At 32.1% G+C, this 20,632-nt stretch overlaps 1 protein-coding gene across 2 annotated transcripts in view; it reads left to right on the plus strand.

Moving 5' to 3' along the window:
• The window catches only part of LOC139486838 (rho guanine nucleotide exchange factor 17-like), a 47,615-nt gene extending 36,461 nt beyond the window's left edge, over positions 1–11,154 (plus strand). For both annotated transcript variants that reach the window (XM_071271851.1, XM_071271850.1), the window contains exons 21-22: positions 2,693–2,866; positions 7,685–11,154. In XM_071271851.1, the coding sequence (XP_071127952.1) occupies positions 2,693–2,866; positions 7,685–7,977 (467 nt within the window). In that variant the 3' untranslated portion in view covers positions 7,978–11,154. The remainder of the gene's footprint in view (positions 1–2,692; positions 2,867–7,684) is intronic.
• Positions 11,155–20,632: the final 9,478 nt, after the last annotated feature.

Here is a 20,632-nt window from a genome sequence, read left to right on the forward strand (position 1 = left end):
CAAGGACTCACAAAACCAAAGGACATTTACATCAACAGTTATAAACAATAAATAAGAAACAACATGAACACCACTAAAACCAGGAGTGAAATCAGGTGCTTGGGAAGGGTAATAAAATCTATAGAGAATGGATGCTTGGAAAACCTTATCCATACAGTCCTCAATTTATATTGATTGGATATCAAATATGGTACTTACTCCCCTTCCAGAGGAAATTTGTGAATTTATAACGTCATGAACATTGTATGAATGCTCAAAAGGTCCACAGTTTTGCAACTGTTGTAACATCAAATGACCCAATGTTTAATCGTACTCATAATAATGTTGAGCATCAGCTAGCACTAGAGAAACAAGTTTTTAAAAAAAACAACACAAAACTGTTGATACCATTATTGCAACATTTTACCCGAAAATTGGATGTGTTTGTTTTGCAATTTTATTACAGGAAATAGTAGCTGATAAAAGTTCCAATGAAAAAATAGAGTAGTGAAGGTCCATATTCAACTAATGATATAACAACATATATAACTTATTTTAAAAACAGAATGAACATGCTTGTTTTCCATTTTTTTCAACCTCACTACTACAACAACAGAAGTAAATTGTGAGAGTAATATAAAATTTGGGTGATTAAGAAGTTTCAAATTGTTGAAATATTTAAATTATAAAGTTTGCATGTAAACATTACTTTTTCAATTTAAATTGTTTTTTTGTTGTATTGACATATTTTAATTTCAACTTTAGTTATAGTTCCACCCTTCATAATTCTTTAGTACCTTTTGGATTTTTACAATATTTAAATATTTATAGCGAACCCTATGATAGTTTTCCATAGATTCACCTGCAAGTTACCTGTCGATTTAAACTTTTGGCAGTTCTATTGTCCCATCTAACAAATACAACAGGTATTGGTCTCTGTGTAGTTATACCCCCGCTTTAAAAAAGGGGGGGGTATACTGTTTTACCTCTGTCTGTCAGTCCGTCCGTCAGTCCGTCCATCAGTCCGTCCGTCAGTCCGTCCGTCCGTCCGTCCCATGAAACTTTCGTCACATTTTTCTCAGGAACTACACATCCACCCTTTCTGTAATTTGGTATCAACATTTATATATGTTAGCCATACCGTGTGATGCGTTTTCAGATTCATCACTTGACAACTTCCTGTTTACCGAACACTTGTATGATTTTACACATGATAGCCAAGTTGAAAATTTTCGTCACATTTTTCTCAGCAACTACAATACAAGGATTTCTGAAATTTGGTTTCAGGATTTATATAAGTCAGCTATACCGTGTGATGCGTTTTCAGATTCATCACTTGACAACTTCCTGTTTACCGAACACTTGCATATTTTTACACTATTAATATTATCCACTTGCGGCAGGGGTATCATCAGTGAGCAGTAGCTCGCAGTTTCACTTGTTTATTCACTGGGACCTTTAAATTTCTTCTAGGAGAAATATATCACTCATTGATTAATTTACCTGAACAAAAAATTGAACTGTCAATGACTAAAAAATACTTATACCAATACTAAGAAAGGACTCACAAAACTGCATGTGGTGTTGTATTTATTCAAAACCAAAAACTTGTTTTTAATGTGTTCAATATTAATAATGATTTAAAAATTAAAAGTTGATTTCTGATCAAATATTCAATAAATATTTTTGTGTGTTTGATAAATAAAAATTTGAATATTATTATTTTTAAATTAAGGTCTTCATAAACATAGTCTATAAATTAACAACAACAAAAACATGCAAATTCTTTGAAAAATACTAAAAAATGTGTCTAAAATATACTTTTTATTATTAAATCAGATTTTATATTGAACAAATTGAAAATATATTAATAGTATATTGAATAAATACAATATTGCATACAGTTTATGTGAGTTTATAGAAGTATTTCAATAAAAAAACAGATAATTTTTTGGTCAGGTAAATTAATCAATGAGTGATATATTTCTCCTAGAAGAAATTTAAAGGTCTTGGTGAATGAACTATACAGAGAACAATACCTGTTGTATTTGTTAGATGGGACAATAGAACTGCCAAAAGTTTAAATCGACAGGTAACTTGCAGGTGAATCTATGGAAAACTATCATAGGGTTCGCTATAATTCATATATCATATGCTCTGACCTTGTAAATATTTGCGAGTCACCCATCCAATGAATATTTGTCACTTTTTTGTCCAGAACAAGTCTGAGCTTCTTAAAATTTAATATCCAGCCTCATGTGAGCGTGTGATGCATTTTCATAAACCATTGGTTATCAACTCTCTGTTTACTAATTATGTATACTTATAATGAGGGTATTTCTTATAAGATCAGAATTTGTAAGGATACTGTTAAGGTTATTGACTTTTTTTGACAGATATAAGAACTCTCCATCCAAGTCACAATTTGTAAACGAATAAACTACTAAAGGTCAAGGTACAGTCTTCAACACAGAGCCTTAGCTCAAATCGAACACCAAGCTATAAAAGACCTGTGTATGTTCTTCAGTGTATGAAGTATATCATTGTTCAATGTTGAGTTTTCTGATCTGGTAAGAATCTGATATCCTTTAAAAGGGATATCTACTCCACATGTACCTGCAGTAATATGGTATTTTATCAACCTACTCTTTTTAATGTTTAAAGCAGTTAAGACATATCTCTGTGTTAATAGATTTGTTTCTGATTCTTTCAGCTGCAGATGACATTATAAGACAACACAAAGCTGCTTGTTTACGTATAACTGCCTTGTTAATTTGTAAAGATCTTCTTTGGGTTGGAACAAGTGCTGGTGTTATACTTACCATACCAATGCCAAGAATTACATCAACAACAACAAGAGGTCAAATGACAGCCCCATCAGTAACAGGTAAAACAAATAAAACCCATTCAACAACTGAATCAATGTATAGTGGAATATATATACAACCCCATGGAATCAAAGAATAACTATAAAACTATATTCCTAATTGACAACAACTTACTGAAGTACTCAAAGTGGTACATTTAATTTGAAATTGTCATGGTGAGAGAATGAAAAGTGAAAGTAGCAATAAAGAGTTATAAATAGATGAGATAAAAATAAAGTTTGTTTACAATGTAACTTGAGTTCGTTTTACTTTTATATGATAAATGACATTGTTCTGAAGGCTTAGTATCGAAATGGACGAACTTCCCATGGTCTCTTTAGATACTTAGCCTTTAGTCATGTATCATATAAAAGTAAAACAAACTCAAGTTATTCAATGTAACACTTTGAGTACTTCTGTAAATAATTTCTGTATGAAAATTGTCCTGATGAAGCCTGCCTTGCAGGCAAAACATGTAGACCATAGCAAATAAAATTGCAGACCATTTAAAGTGTTGTTGTCACTTTGGAGTAAAATTAAATGTTACATTCATTTGCATAGTTTGACAGCCCTGCATACCAAGGTATCCACTTCGGGGACTCTTTCGAAATGATTCACACAGGCGTTGGTTCACCAAACGGAGTTTAATTTATACTCATAAAAGTTTATAAATATTATAACATTGCAATAATTTCTGAAATAACATTAGTTTTTAGGCCAAAATTAAAATTCAAAGTGTGTGATGTTCCCTGCCTAGCCACGTAAAAAGCAGTCCAACCAAAAAACAACAGGAATTGTTTTAATTTTTTTTATAAATATTTTTTTCCTGCTCCAGCATTGTTTTCTGTCATGACCATAAGTGTATAGACATACAGAATGTACATATTTAGTGAAATAAATAAATGTCAGTACTGATGAACCAAATATTCACTGTTAAATTATTAACTTTTTAGAATAAGTTTATCCAAAATATCAATAAGTGTACATGGGTCTTATCTATTTATTAGCACTATGCATGACTGTTCAAGAAGGATTTGCTATTTCTTTAGTTTGTGACTGTAAAGGTAGCAATAAAGGTATGTTTCTATACATCATAAATTGTCATGAAGAGATCTGTGGGGGAAAATGTGTTTGAACCAGTGACAACTCTACATGTTTAGATATATATATATATATTACAGTGATTGTATGCTTCTAAAAATAGATTAGCATCCTGTAATTATACTGAAGAGATGAGTAGATGATCCTCTCTGTACACTAAAAAGAATACACCACATATTGTATCAGAGATCCTTGTGTTATTCCTTCTGAGAAGGTAACAAACACCTCCCGAAACGAGAGCTTATTTTTTATAAGCTAGAGTTAGAGGAGGGGATAAGGTCTCTGCGCAATACTAAGCGGTGTTTTCATAGAAGTTAGAAATAAAAAAAACATGTTCCAGGTAGGAAGTTACGAATCAGATCTACTTTAACATCGTTAGGTTGATTTTCTAGGCACTTTATATATGTAACACTCCCAAACGTGTCCTTCCCCCCAAACGTGTCCGTAATATTCAATACCCCCAAACATGTCCGATTTTAGAACCCCTAAATGTGTACGATAATTGTTAATAGCCAAAACGTGTCCGCTATTACAAGCTAGAACGTCTCACATCTTTTAGCGTTAATACACTAATTTCCCGAATGAAATAACGTTTATGGCTATTCTATGATGGGGGACACAGTTGATGAAGTGGTCATTTATTAGCATTAGTTTGTTCAATGCTGGTTATTAATGATTATCATAATTGAAAATTCAATCTGTTACATATGAATTAACTTTTGACTGTATTTGCTTATTGGCCAGTTGCAAGTATTTCATGCTCATTTTGAGCAAACATCCAAATAATTTTTGAACAGTTGAATTGATCGTTTACTATGTAAATTATTTTGTATAAATAAACTGATGATGCTTTTATATTTATCCGAACATTGCATGGCAGGCTTTCAGCAGATTTGACTTCCTTTTTTCAACTCTCAGTCTGGTATTGTAAAAGCTCTTCAAATCATAAACTAGTTGTCAGGGTTTTTTTTCCATAAATTTTAGGTTTCGAGCATCACTAAAGAAACACAAACAAGAGACATAACGTCCAGTTTCGAATATTTCATGCATTTTGAACGATATTATGTTAGCAAAAATACATTTGTCCTTTCGAGGCCTTTTATAGCTGTTTATGCGGTATGGGATTTACTCATTGTAGAAGGCCGTACGGTGACCTTTAGTTGTTAATTTCTATGTCATTAGGTCTCTTGTGGAGAGTTGTCTCATTGGTTCTATTATCATACCAGGAATTGAGGATTGGACCTAAATGTTTACGGGTTACAAACACTAGTTGGGATATTAATTTAAAAAATTCAAGAGCGAGTAAAAAACGATTTTTTTTATGACTTCAGTTAGAATTGCGCAGTGAATGGAAAATTCTCCCTATGCGAGGTATCTGATTTTATATCTACAATTTAACTGAGCATGACTGCTTACATTTACATCCAACATAGCTTAACGAACGTCCCCACTTTTACCTAGGTTATTCTGCCGGTTTAGAAAAAAAGAGTTTTTTTTATTGAAATAGAAAAATGAGTATACGTTAATGAAAAAGCAATAACAAAATAACCTATGTATGATAATATTGACACGAATGACATTTCCAGTAAAAAATATAAAGATGGACACGTTTGGGTGTTTATTAAAAATAGACACGTTTGGGTGTTTAAACAAATGACATGCTTTGGCACTGTTTTACAACTTAGACATGTTTTGCAGTTCAGTTACGTCATGTGGACACGTTTGGGGGAATCGAACATGTTTGGGGGGAAGGACATGTTTCTGAGTGTTACATATATACATTTATTTTTGGAGGTCTTGTGGTTGGACAAACAAGCCATGTTAGATTTTATATATTTTTATGTAGGTCTTGTGTATGGACATACCGGCCATATTAGATTCTATATATATATTTGTAGGTCTTGTGTATGGACATACCGGCCATGTTAGATTTAATATATATATTTGTAAGTCTTGTGAGACAAACATGCCATGTTACATTTTATATTAATATTTGTAGGTCTTGTATACACTGGTATATGGACATACGGGCCATGTTACATTGATATTTATATATATTTGTTGGTCTTATGCAGGGTTCCCCCTGGGTCAATTATTTTTTTCGCCACCTCTTTTGCCAAAACAATATATTTTTCTTTTTTAATTTTTTTTTAGCCCCCCCCCCCCCCTAAATAAGAAGACGGTTTTTACAACAAAACAAAACATTTTATCCCTTGAAATTGATCACTGGTGTAAGGTGTAGTCATTACATTGAATGGTTACTCTCATGCCAACCTTTTGAATAGATTTCTTCATAACAACAGTTTTCTTTTCTAGACTAGACCATCGTAAATAAGTGAAACTATGATAATGCTTGAAACACGTGTGTCAATGAAACGAATTTAAAGTACCCACTCAAATCAATTATCTTATATCTATATCAAAGTTAAATGATAAAGTTTTAAATCAGAGACCTTTCTTGCTTTTCAACATTTTTCGTCATAACAACTGTTTTCTTTTCTGGGCTATCATTAAAAGAAGGATCGAGAGGAAGCGTCAAAATTTTGCTTCAAACACGTGCATCGCAAAGTGGTTAATAAATCCCTTTTGTGACATGTGACGGACGCCAGTTATCCATATAATTTTATCATATAATACAATACAATCAACACCTTTATTAATTAGTCCTTTGATGTTGATACCTATTCAATTAGCTGATTATTGATTTTCTGTCAAAATCTAAACGAGTTCAAGGTGAATTGGGGGTATTGTCTGATCGGATAAAGTCCGAGAAACCCGAAAAAAGTAAATAAACAAGATGGCTGAAAATAAATCGTTATATAATTTAATAATTTCTTTCGCCAAATTCTTTCGTCAATGACGAATTTTAATCGCCACAATTATTATTTTTTCGCAAATTGCGAAAATGGCGACCGCCAGCGGAAAACCTGGTCTTATGTATGGACATACGGCCATGTTATGTTGATATATATATATATTTGTAGGTCTTGTGTATGGACATACATGCCATGTTAGATTGATATATATATATATTTGTAGGTCTTGTGTATGGACATTCATGCCATGTTAGATTGATATATATATATATATATATATTTGTAGGTCTTGTGTATGGACATACATGCATATGCCATGTTAGATTGATATTATAAGTTATATGGTTCGCTACTGACCCCATATGGATCCATAGAGGGTGAGTAAAATCCATAGGGGTGAGGCCGGAGGCCAAGTCCCCTATGAATTTTATTCACCCTCTATGGATCCGTAGGGGTCAGTAGTTAACCGTATTACGAATTTATTGGACGCTGGTCTTTACTCGGCGTTTTGTTGAAAAATAAACAATGAAACACAACACCATTAATAGATGACGTCGCCATTAACACGTCATGAACCCCATATGAAACTTACTTACCCCATACGGTCTCATAGGTGGTCACCACGTGACGGCATTTAACCAATTGCAACGTGATAATTCATCTGTGGTCCGATAAATATATATATATTTGTAGGTCTTGTGTATGGACATACCGGTACATGCCATGTTAGATTGATATATATATATATATTTGTAGGTCTTGTGTATGGACATTCATGCCATGTTAGATTGATATATATATATAGGTCTTGTGTATGGACATTCATGCCATGTTTGATTGATATATATATATATATTTGTAGGTCTTGTGTATGGACATACATGCCATATTAGATTGATATATATATATATATATTTGTAGGTCTTGTGTATGGACATACTGGTCATGTTAGATTTTTAACATGTGTTGAAATGAATGCAGCTGCAGCAACTTCCAGTAGGACAGATAATGAAGAGGAATCGTCACTGCCAGAAAACCTTGCCATAAAAGACATGCCCCGTAGATCCTCTGTTGCTGCAACTACTGCTACTATGGCAACACGAATGCTTGTGATAAGTGGTGGGGACGGGTATGAGGATTTCCGTACCACGTCTGCTAATGAATCTGCTGGACGTGATGATAGCACAAATCATTTACTATTGTGGCATGTTTGAAAATAATAACTAGTCAACCTTATATATATTAGTCCCCTGGTGTATTTATGTTATACTAGTCTCCTGTGTACTTTAATGTTTAGTCCATATGGGGCCAGAAGGGTAACTCTCCATAAATAACTCTAGCTAACATATCTGTTGACCTCAAACATAAGACTGCATCAATTGTTGTTTGCTTTCATTGTTTTTATTCATTGATTATCTCTGAGTAACATCATTGTTAAGAGGGGCGTAAAGGGGGGTTATCTGCACGGAAGAACACAAAATAAAATTGATATTTTACAATGAACGAACATTTAAAAATTTTCTGCACGTTGATTTTTTTTACTGATTTCATGAAACACGGTGAATAACGAATGTTTTTCACGGCTACACGTGATTTAAAAATGGTAAAACATGTTGCACAAAAAAAACCTTTACCACCCTCTTTTAAGAATCCATATTTTACCATTATATACAGTGCAAAAAAAATATCTCTTTTTTTAATTTTTTGTTTCCATTTATGCTTTTATTCTTTCACTTGGATTACTGTAAATTTAAAAGTTAGTGCAATATTTTTATTCATGGGAATAAAACAAATGGGTTCAGATCACATTTTTATAACACGTCAGTTTTATTTGAATCATGAATATTAAATGTTTCTGGGTCATGTAAGTAAATTTTGCATATTTAGCAAATTCGCAATAATTCTTATTTACAGTATATTTTCATGTGGTTAACGAACCTTGTAAGGCCATTTTTCTCTTTGTTACATAATTGTTGGAAATTTGACTTGTTGTTTCAGAGATATTAACGTAAAAAACTAATTATTTAATTAGTGGGATAATGACATTCAGTTGTCAGGTCAGTTATTATATAATACAAAATAAATATTTAGAGACTTTACAATCTTTTTATGGTAAACATCTTTATGAGACACTTAATCTGGACCTCATTTTCATGGTTCATTGTCTCTTCAATTACTATTAGTTCTTACAGGGTTTGTTGATTCTCATTAGATTAATTTTTTTTAAACAGAATTGTATCTTTTTTTTATACTTTGATCTAAATGACTGTCAATCATATTAACCAAACATCATTGAAATATTTATTCTGACAATCAATTACGCAGATTTCAGTTTGTCCACACTTTCACCATTTTATGAGTATGACTATGAGTGAAAATATATGAATAGTATTATAATTAGTTTGTAATTAACCATTTCCAAACAATCACTGGCTGAAGTCTATAAAGTGCTATAAGATCATTATTCCAATATGTCATTTAAAGATACATGTATTAAATGAAACATTTTTTAGAAATGTCATTAAGATTTTATATACATATATATTAAGGTATTATTTAGAACTGACAGATTTATAATCATTTGTCTGTCGTTGAAGACCATTTGTTAACCTCTCTATTTATTTTTGTGGTTTTTATTTTCTTGCCTGTGAAGAAAGGCGCAGAAAGTGAGACATGGGTATTGCTTTTCTGGTGATGGCGACTATGACTAAGTTTTCTGTTTAAGTTAGTTTGACAGGAACTACTTCTGATAAATCAATGAATGTTTTGTATGAATTGCATTACTATCAGTGCATATCAGTTTGACGACTATTTTGGGGCCCTATCCCCAAGAAAATGGTCCAGTGACTTTGAATTAGTTACCAATTTTCAATGTTGAATTTTCTGCTTTAGTCTGTTTGATAGGACTTACAATTGACGATAGTTTTTTATATAACGTTACATTACTAACCATATGACCATATAGAAAACCTTCTCACTAACTCATGGTCCAACAAGTTTGAATTATTAGCAATGTTAATGTCCATAGGATTGTCTTCTGAATTTTTTGCAGACAGGTGAGACATCTCTCTGTGTCAACAGTTTATGTGTTGTTTTGATGCTGTCTCATTGACATAAACCAAACATCTTTTGTTGGTATTATGTATATAAGCTAGATGGCAAACCTCTTAAAGTGGCATGAGATGGCAAATTCATTACCAACAATTTTATCAATAAAAATAGTATTACAAAAGTTCTATAGAAACAATAAACAATGCACAAAAAAGAAATAAAGTATCAGCATTTGTGTGTATTTTAGGACAAAATCTCATCTTATTAATCATAGAGATTACCTCCGATGACTGCCTATGGTCATGTGACTTGATCTAAAGCAAATATAGATAGACAGACAGACAGGCATGGACAATAGTATAATGATGGTCTAGGTCTGTTTGATTTTGTGTCCTAGATTAAGATGAACATATATAAATGTTTTACTTCTATAAGAGTTATTAGTTGTTGACATAATCAGGAGGTTTTTATTTTAAAGATAAAGATCACACCATTCCCTTAATTGTACTCAGAATATTGAAGAAGGTAATTATCAATTTCTATATTCAGATCCTTGCTAGATAAAGAAATGGAATTGTTGTTAAGAGAAAATACTTGATCAAATGAATGTGACAATCAAACTTATATACATATCATATTAAATATGTTTATTATAGTTTAAATTGTTATAAACAAAGAGACCAATATAAAAGACTTTAATAAAGGGTAATTGGTATTTTTATGAAAATATTGGGGCATTTGATAAACAGTGTTGTATGGGAAATATAAAACAATATGCTTCATAAGGAATGTCCTATTTATTGTTGTCATATTGTAGAATTTTAATCATGTATGTATATTTTTGTTAATTGTATTAAAACAGTGATTAATGTGCCAATTAGGTCACAGATTTGTGCAATATATCCAGCTTTAAGAAGTAAAATCCAGCAAAACTTGGCTGTCTCCTGATTATTTGAAACCTGAAATTTGACTTTGAGTTATATTTGTAAACAGTGTATTTAATGACAATGTTAGACCCTCATGGGTGGTCAAGGTTGTTAAACACTGCTTTAATAGTGTATATTGCAATATATTAAAAGTTGGGTTCTGAATTCTAAAAAGAAATTCTGCTGCATAGAAAGAGCAGCAGAGATTCTTATGACTTATGAATTTTGTCATATTTTGATAGGTATGTCTCACTTTTTGTTGTTAGTTGTGTCTTTATTATTTTTTTATTAGATTGGTGTAACCAATGTTTGATCTTTACAAGGTCTTATTATAAGTTTATTCATTTTGGTTGTATGTATTTTTACTGCTAGATCATATTTTACTTTGTATGGATTACACATGAAGTATATGTATTTTTGTTGTTGTTGTCACTATCTTGTATTGCTTGGTTTGTTACACGAGCTTTCTAACAATACACCTTATCACTTTTTGTCCGCCATTACTGGATATCACACAGGTTCCCGTAAAATTTTGACGTCATGAAAAAAAATATCTGATGCCACAATGGAAAAGTGATTGTTGTATGCGTCAAAAGTTCAAGCAGCCAGGATTAGCGATAAGGTGTATAACTGACAGAAGCATAGATTATTTTCAGTACATTATTTTTATAAATCTATTTAACCTAAGTTGGGGTAATTAAGCATTGAAGTAAAGTAAAACATACAACTTATTGACCAATCAAAATCAATGATACATGTATAAGGTGAAATAAAGATTTAACCACACAGATCTCTGTCCCCAACTTCTTCATGTTTTTAAATGAAAAACAAAAATATATGAAAGCACATAGTTATTATACGACCGCAAAATTTGAAAAAATTTTCGTCGTATATTGCTATCACGTTGGCGTCGTCGTCGTCGTCGTCGTCGTCGTCCGAATACTTTTTGGTCCTGTTTTCAAATTGGTCTACACTAAAGTCCAAAGGGTCCAAAATTAAACTTAGTCTGATTTTAACAAAAATTGAAATCTTGGGGTTCTTTGATATGCTGAATCTAAAAATGTACTTAGATTTTTTATTATGGGCCCAGTTTTCAAGTTGGTCCAAATCAGGATCTAAAATTATTATATTAAGTATTGTGCAATAGCAAGTCTTTTCAATTGCACAGTATTGCGCAATGGCAAGAAATATTTAATTGCACAATATTGTGAAATAGCAAATTTTTTTTTAATTAGAGTTATCTTTCTTTGTCCAGAATAGTAAGCAAGAAATATCTAATTGCAAAATATTGTGCAATAGCAAGATTTTTTTTTAATTGGAGTTATCTTTCTTTGTCCAGAATCAACTTAAATCTTTGTTATATACAATATACAATGTATATTCACTTTTTACTACCAACTGATAAATTAAAATAATCTTTACCATTCAGTGATAACAAGCAGTTTTTTTACATCTTAATATTTTATGATGTATTTAAATGAGTAGTTATTGTTGCAAACTCCATTAGAAATTTTAATTGAGATTAGTTTTGGAATAAGGGAAAGGGGGATGTGATTAAAAAAATTGGGTTCAATTTTTCTCATTTGAAATTTCATAAATAAAAAAGAAAATTTCTTCAAACATTTTTTTGAGAGGATTAATATTCAACAGCATAGTGAATTGCTCTAGGAGAAAACAAAAATTTTAAGTTCATTAGAACACATTCATTCTGTGTCAGAAACCTATGCTGTGTCAACTATTTAATCACAATCCAAATTTAGAGCTGAATCCAGCTTGAATGTTGTGTCCATACTTGCCCCAACCGTTCAGGGTTCAACCTCTGCGGTCGTATAAAGCTACGCCCTGCGGAGCATCTGGTTTTGTAATGTGATTATATTTTATTTTTCATCCTGGTCAAGTCAAGATGCAAATCTTAATATCTTTGAAATTCCTGTTTTTAGTAGTCTTACAACCAGTAGCTCTAACCACAATTACCCAATAGACATCATAGTGACAAAAAATATTCATTGTATAGTTTTAAGTGCAACACTACTTTATTTTGAGGGGAAAACAAATCTCAATAGAAACAAACTCTGCAATAAACTTGCAAAACTTTCTTCAAAGATCAACTATGAAAACATCAAATCCAATCATATTGTAAAAAAGAAGATGTGGTATGATTGCCAATGAGACAACTATCAACAAAAGACCAAAATGACTCAGACATTAACAACTATAGGTCACAGTACGGCCTTCAACAATGAGCAAAGCCCATACTGCATAGTCAGCTATAAAAGGCCTTGACCCAGAAATGTTTCTTAGTGATAAAAAAAAGTTGACTGTCATAATTATGCTGAATTCACTCCATGGGGCAAAATCCATAAAGCAAAATTAAATTAAAATACATATGTTTACATTTGATACAATAAATTTTTGTAAAGATTGAAACACTTTACTTTTGATAATTTTTCAAGGTGTAATTACTCCTTTAATCTTCCAGAGGCCCCTTGTTGACAAGTTTGTTGCATGTATAGGTAAATAACAATTGACGTATACATTGTATTTCAAACTTGATTTAAGATTAAAAATAATTGGCTTGAGGAAGGCTTCTTATTCATTCCAATGCTAAATGATTGTGTCAATAATGAAAAAAAAAGATATATTGATTGCTATTTTGTGTATTTTTTTCTTTGATCTTTTTTTGTGATGATTTTTCAGTTCATGGTACTCCCTTGAGATAGAAAATATGACTAGAAACTAAGGGTGCTTCTACCATAGAAAATATGACTAGAAACTAAGGGTGCTTCTTCCATAGAAAATATGACTAGAAATTAAGGGTGCTTCTACCATAGAAAATATGACTAGAATTAAGGGTGCTTCTACCATAGAAAATATGACTAGGCACTAAGGGTGCTTCTTCCATAGAAAATATGACTAGAAATTAAGGGTGCTTCTACCATAGAAAATATGACTAGAAACTAAGGGTGCTTCTACCATAGAAAATATGACTAGAAACTAAGGGTCCTTCTACCATAGAAAATATGACTAGAAACTAAGGGTGCTTCTTCCATAGAAAATATGACTAGAATTAAGGGTGCTTCTACCATAGAGAATATGACTAGAAATTAAGGGTGCTTCTACCATAGAAAATATGACTAGACACTAAGGGTGCTTCTACCATAGAATATATGACTAGACACTAAGGGTGCTTCTACCATAGAAAATATGACTAGAAACTAAGGGTGCTTCTACCATAGAAAATATGACTAGAAACTAAGGGTGCTTCTTCCATAGAAAATATGACTAGAATTAAGGGTGCTTCTACCATAGAAAATATGACTAGAAATTAAGGGTGCTTCTACCATAGAAAATATGACTAGAAATTAAGGGTGCTTCTACCATAGAAAATATGACTAGACACTAAGGGTGCTTCTACCATAGAAAATATGACTAGACACTAAGGGTGCTTCTACCATAGGAAATATGACTAGAAACTAAGGGTGCTTCTACCATAGAAAATATGACTAGAAACTAAGGGTGCTTCTACCATAGAAAATATGACTTCTCACAGCTGTTGGTCTTTTGATGAGATTGTAGCAGAAAAACAAATCCTCTTTTGCAAAACCATTGATAATGTATAAATATCTGTTGCATATATTTCATGTGTGGTCCAATAATGTGTCTATGAACTTGATATTATGTCATCTTCTTATTGTAGGATTATTCTGTTAAATGATATTTTTTTCGTTTCATTGTTCCTAGCTTTGTATGGTCAGTGTGTTTTGTCTGCTGGACATATACATGTATATCAGATAGAATTATTATTTATATAGTTTGTTAAGTTTAATCAGATCTGTTATTGTTGATGTGTATTGAGGGGTTTAGACTCCAGGTTTATGTTGTTTTAGGTTGATACACTGCTATATGTATATAATTAGATATTTACATCCTCCTTTTTAGATACACTGCTATATGTATATAATTAGATATTTACATCCTCCTTTTTATTAGCTTATTTATTGATTTTAATGTGGTATATATCTGTATAATGCTAACATTAAGTAGAAGAAATAATTGTCATATTGTTTGGATACAGCTTTAAATCCGTCCTGTAATTCATATTCTATCCGAAAATTATCTGTAGCTTTTAAAAGTGTGTGTTTTGTATTGTTTTATAATTGTTTTTATGATTATATGAAATATGGAAATTTCATGCCATGTTCATATGAAATGAAATTGCTTATATATTGTAAAAGAATTCATTATTTTTTGGGATATTTATAAACTGAATCAGCTATGACCCGGTCTTTAAACAAATCACTACAGTTGTGAACATCTAAATAATGGATAGTTGATCTTGTCATTTACCAATAGGAATAACAGGATGCCTAGTTCTGAATAAGAAAGGGTAATTATAGAAAATAATCAGTCACCAAACAACACATAAATTCACAAATGCATTAGTTGTTTGGTCATGAATCAAATATTTTTCCATATTTGAATTCTTTGATTAGTTATTCTATAATTATCGATTCTTTTCTGTTCTTATTTAGAATAGGGCAAACTATAAGAAGAAATTCTTATTGGTTCAATTAGTTCTAAATTTTAATAAGAAAGGAAAAGAAGGGATAAGATGTATTAATTCACAACAAGAATCAGAACAAACAATGGATAACCCAAAGCAAAGGAACAGTGCTTTTATTGGTGTCTTCATCTGAAAATAACAGCAAGGCCTTCAACATGAAACAAAGCTTACACCACACTGCAAGTTCATGGTTGCCCATAACTCTAGGTTGAGCAAAATTCTTTGCTAGATTTCCTGAAGGCTATATCTGTACATTAAGACCAGAACTATGGGTTACACTGTCCTTTGTTGCAGTTGTATTAGAATGATCAGTGTTTTACCAGTACACCACCCCTACCCCCACTTATGATGTTATAGACTATTTATATGGTTAAATAAAAGTTTAGGAATATGAGGATTAACTTGATGAAGTGGATCTGATCAACTGGTTTTTTTTATACTTGAAAGAGGGGGTAGGAGGGGTCCTGATCCCCAACTCCTGGGGTAAAAAAACACGAAATCCTGAATTTAAATAAAGTTAAATCCCGGATCCCGAAATTTGAAAAAAAGAATTCCCGGATCCAGAAGGAGTAAATCCTGAAATCCCGAGCTTAAAAACACCCGATCCTGGAGTCCCAATAAAGGTCCTATCCCCCCTCTTGAAAGCTGTAATTCATTAACATGTTTATGCATAATTTTGAGGATAAGAGGATATTATCAAAGAACCGCGGGAATTATACATGTACTAATATGCTTTAGCTCGCCTTTTTATGTAACGTCATATCTGGAAATTTTTGTCGGGAAGATGCTCGAGAGGGTAGAAAGGAATATCCTAAATGGCAAATTCACGGGCACTGGTGAAAAACAGGCAAATTCGTTTGAAATGAGGAACAAATATTAGAATATGTAAAAAATACACTGGCTATCAACCAATCAAAATCTGATTTTCTTATATAAGGTGTAATTATCAAAAATATATCCTGGTCATTATGCAATCACTATGTTGTTGTTCCATGCTTACCACCCATTTTTATGTTCCTTTGAAGTAGTGTACTGAATCCATATTTACAACCCCTGTATATTGAGGTGCTATAAATCTAGTCTGTCATTTAAGGACAGTATTTATCATTCATATTGTCTTATATTGTTTTAGTTTAATTATGACTCGAAATACAAATGTTATGGATTTCGAAGCTTTAAGAATTTATGAAGTGTTTGTGTTAGCATTTGTTAGTTAAAAGATATTAATACCTTTTCATATAATATGTCCATATTGTTTGTAAAAAAATTAAATAAAAATAGATTTAAACTTATGAAATTTATTTTTTATATTTTTGACTTACTAGTTACAAATTGTCATAGTAAACTTCTTTTTTGAAAAATATTTTATTTACAATATTGTGTATCATTACAATAAAAACAATATTTTTTTAGAGGTCATATGGTCCATTCCCAAATGTCTGTTGTCTGGGTCAGTCATTGTTTACTTTTCAAAAATGTTCTCTTAAACCAGTGGACAATTTCAGCCAAACTTAAACTGAGTGATCCTTAGGATGTCTTGTATAAAGCTTGGTTGGTTCCTGGCATTCAATCAACATGGCCATCATGGCAAAAAATGGAACACAAGGATTAAATGCATCATTTGTCTAATATCTCAAAACCCATAAAAGATTGAGAAAACAAATGCTCTGAATGTTAAAATCTACCTTCTTACCATTGTCCATAAGTTCTAAGATGACTCACTATGCCCCCCTTCAATGATGATTTTTATCAACAAAATAAGAAGAAGATGTGGTATGATTGCTAAAGAGACAACTTTACACCCAAGACCAAACAACACAGAAGTTAGGAACTATAGGTCACAGTATGGCCTTAAACAATGAGCAAAACCCATACTACATAGAAAGCTATAAAAAGCAAACAGGACAAATGTAAAACAGTTCAAATGTGAAAACTAGAGGCCTGATTTATACATGTACAAAACATCAAGCAAAATACTAAGATAATACACAGCAACAAATGACAACCACTGAGTTACTTGGGAGATGCACAGTCATATAGAATGTTGGACTATATTTAGGTAGCCTGGCTCAAAGGGCCAAGTAAGCTTTTCTTATTACTTGGCCTCTGTGGTCATCCTTTAACTTTTTACAAAATATTGAACCAAACTTGTACAATTATCATTTTGGGTATCAATTTTAAAAGGTGTGTCTGGCAATACTGCCTTCCAACCAACATGGCAGACAGCTTAAAAAACAACATACAAGGGTAAAATACAAATGTTGTTTATCATCTTGAGAACGGCTTTTAAAGACAAAATTTGACAGACGCAAATTTCAGAATGTTGAGATCTACCTACTTTTCATTTATATCACAAGTTTTACAACTGTCAGATGAATTCTAATAGGAGTCATTTCCCTTAAATGACAAATTTTACTAATTCATTTTTCATTTATGAATATTATGTTAAAAATTATAATAGATGTATTAGTGGTAGTTGTAAACTTCAAAGTCACATGGTCTCTTGCAGAGTTTTCTCATTGGCAATTATACCACATCTTCTTAATTTGAAACATTAGCAGCACAATTGGAGTTACTGCTCTATAATAATGATTTTTGGATAAAGATTGCATGAAGTAAGTGCAATCAAACCCTATGGTACTCAGAGGCAGGTATTAAGGGGGGTATGCCCCCCCCCTTTTCTGGAAAAAATCTGGGTGATTATATAGGGAATAACTGAAGCATGACTGGAGCGTGGCCCCTTTTGATTGGTTGAACAGCTACTTTATTTCAGATATACACTAGCATATAGCTATAGTTCCTATGTAATTCAAATTCATAATTAATTATTTACTATTGATAAATTAATGTGAAAAAGCAAAATACATCAATTTAATCAGTAGATAAAAATTCCATAAAATTTCTTATTATATTATGCTTGTGTAAGATAATAAAGCTAATTTGATTGCCACAATTTTTGTTCCAACTGTTCAGGGTTTGACCTCTGCGTTTGTATCAGGCTGCGCTCAGCAAAGCATTTTATTTGAAATGCTGTAACTCCAATTCATACAAATTCTAGACCTCAACAGTAAATATACCAACATATTGTTCGTTTTGATCTACACTACATTAAATTCTTCCGTTAATTTTGTGTGAAAGCTGAATGATTTAAAAGCAAATGATTAGTTGGATTTTTTTGAAAAATAATAAAAAATATGTATAAAAATGCAAGTAGACTTTATTTCACGAGTAAAATCCAGTGTCAACCTCTCTTTCAGGTATAGAGATGTGATTTTTCTCTGAGACAAGTGTTTGTGCATACCTGTCAACTGACCCGTATTCTGCGGGTGTGACCCGAGATTTTCACAATTCTGAGGGATCACCCGGAACACCCGCCGGGTCATTGGAATAACCCGGGAATTCCGAAAATGACCCGATTTCACCCGTATTTCTTAGCCTTGAGTATAGTCCTTTGAAATACCGGCAAATTCGTAATTCTTCCATGAACAGGAAGTTCACCTAGCTATGTAAACTGTCAAATTAAGTGACCCATTAAGTGCATGGCTTCACTTGACAGCTTTGGTGTCAAACACACTGTTAATTAACACCAATTACCTTAGCTTTAGGTCGAAAATAAATTGCACCATTGCCAATGGCATTGGTTCACAAACTAAACTAGAGTTACTTCCCCTTATTTGTCACCATTCAAAATTATTCCTTATATTTACGTTTTATGGGTGAAAAAGATTAAATCATAAAAATATAAAATTCAAATACATATTGAAAAATAACTTTTCATTATTTTTATACCTTTATACAATTTTTTTTTTAAAAGTTGAAAATTATTTTTTAAGAATTATATTAAATTCTAGTGTTTGATGATTGCAGTATTTTTTTCTCAAAAAGTAAAGCACATAAGACTAAGCTACACAAATTTATAAAAATCTTTAAAAGTGCAATGAAATAATATTTAATAAGATTTAAAATGACTTAACAAAGTGAACATGCATTGATGTTTTGGTATATTTGATATACATTATAAGAAAATGTACCATAAATACTGAAATTTAGCTCGAAAAAGTTCGTACGCGTTGTGAACTGAGATTTGATTCTTCAATGCAGGTCATGACCTGCATTTTCTTCGTCACAGGTTGACAGGTATGGTTTGTGACCATCCACAATAAAAAAAAATGCGTTCATCCCTTGTTCAGTACTTCAGTACTTTTGTTAACTTTTACAGTAAAATTGAAATGAAAAGAGTATAAAAAAAAATTGAAAGAAGTAAGCCTTAGGATGGTCAGAAAAAATATCACTAGCTGTGAAACTGGTTCGATCACAACATCAATGATGCTTTCTTTCAGTGTTTTTGTCGAGCCTGCAACTTTTGTTGCAGAAAGCTCGACATAGGGATAGTGATCCGGCGGCGGCGGCGGCGTTAGCTAACTTTTTAAAAGCTTTATATTTTAGAGGGTGGAAGACCTGGATGCTTCATACTTTGTATATAGATGCCTCATGTTACGAAGTTTCCGTCAGTCACATGTCAAATGTCCTTGACCTCATTTTCATGGTTCAGTGACCACTTGAAAAAAAAGTTCAGATTTTTTGTAATGTTGAATTTTCTCTTATTATAAGTAATAGGATAATTATATTTGGTATGTGCGTACCTTGCAAGGTCCTCGTGCCCGTCAGACAGTTTTCACTTGACCTCGACCTCATTTCATGGATCAGTGAACAAGGTTAAGTTTTGGTGGTCAAGTCCATATCCCAGATACTATAAGCAATAGGTCTAGTATATTCGGTGTATGGAAGGACTGTAAGGTGTACATGTCCAACTGGCAGGTGTCATCTGACCTTGACCTCATTTTCATGGTTCAGTGGTTATAGTTACGTTTTTGTGTTTTGGTCTGTTTTTCTCATACTTTATGCAATAGATCTACTATATTTATTGTATGGAATGATTGTAAGATGTACATGTCTAGCGGCAGATGTCATCTGACCTTGACCTCGTTTTTCATGGTTGAGTGGTCAAAGTTAAGTTTTTGAGTTTTGGTCTTTTTATCTAATACTATATGCCATAGGTCAACTATATTTGGTGTATGGAAATATTTTATTATCTATATGTCAGTCCCGCAGGTTTTATTTGACCTCGACCTCATTTTCACGGTTCATTGCTCAGTGTTAAGTTTTTGTGTTTTGGTCTATTTTTCTTAAAAAAGTAATAGGTCAACTATATTTGTTGTATGGAATCATTGTTAGCTGTACATGTCTGCCTGGCATGGTTCATCTGACCTTGACCTCATTTTCATGGTTCATTGGTCTTTGTTTAATTATCTTGGTTAATGCTAAGTT

This window comes from Mytilus edulis, chromosome 8, assembly GCF_963676685.1.
Source record: "Mytilus edulis chromosome 8, xbMytEdul2.2, whole genome shotgun sequence".
NCBI classification, from domain to species: Eukaryota; Metazoa; Mollusca; class Bivalvia; order Mytilida; family Mytilidae; genus Mytilus; species Mytilus edulis.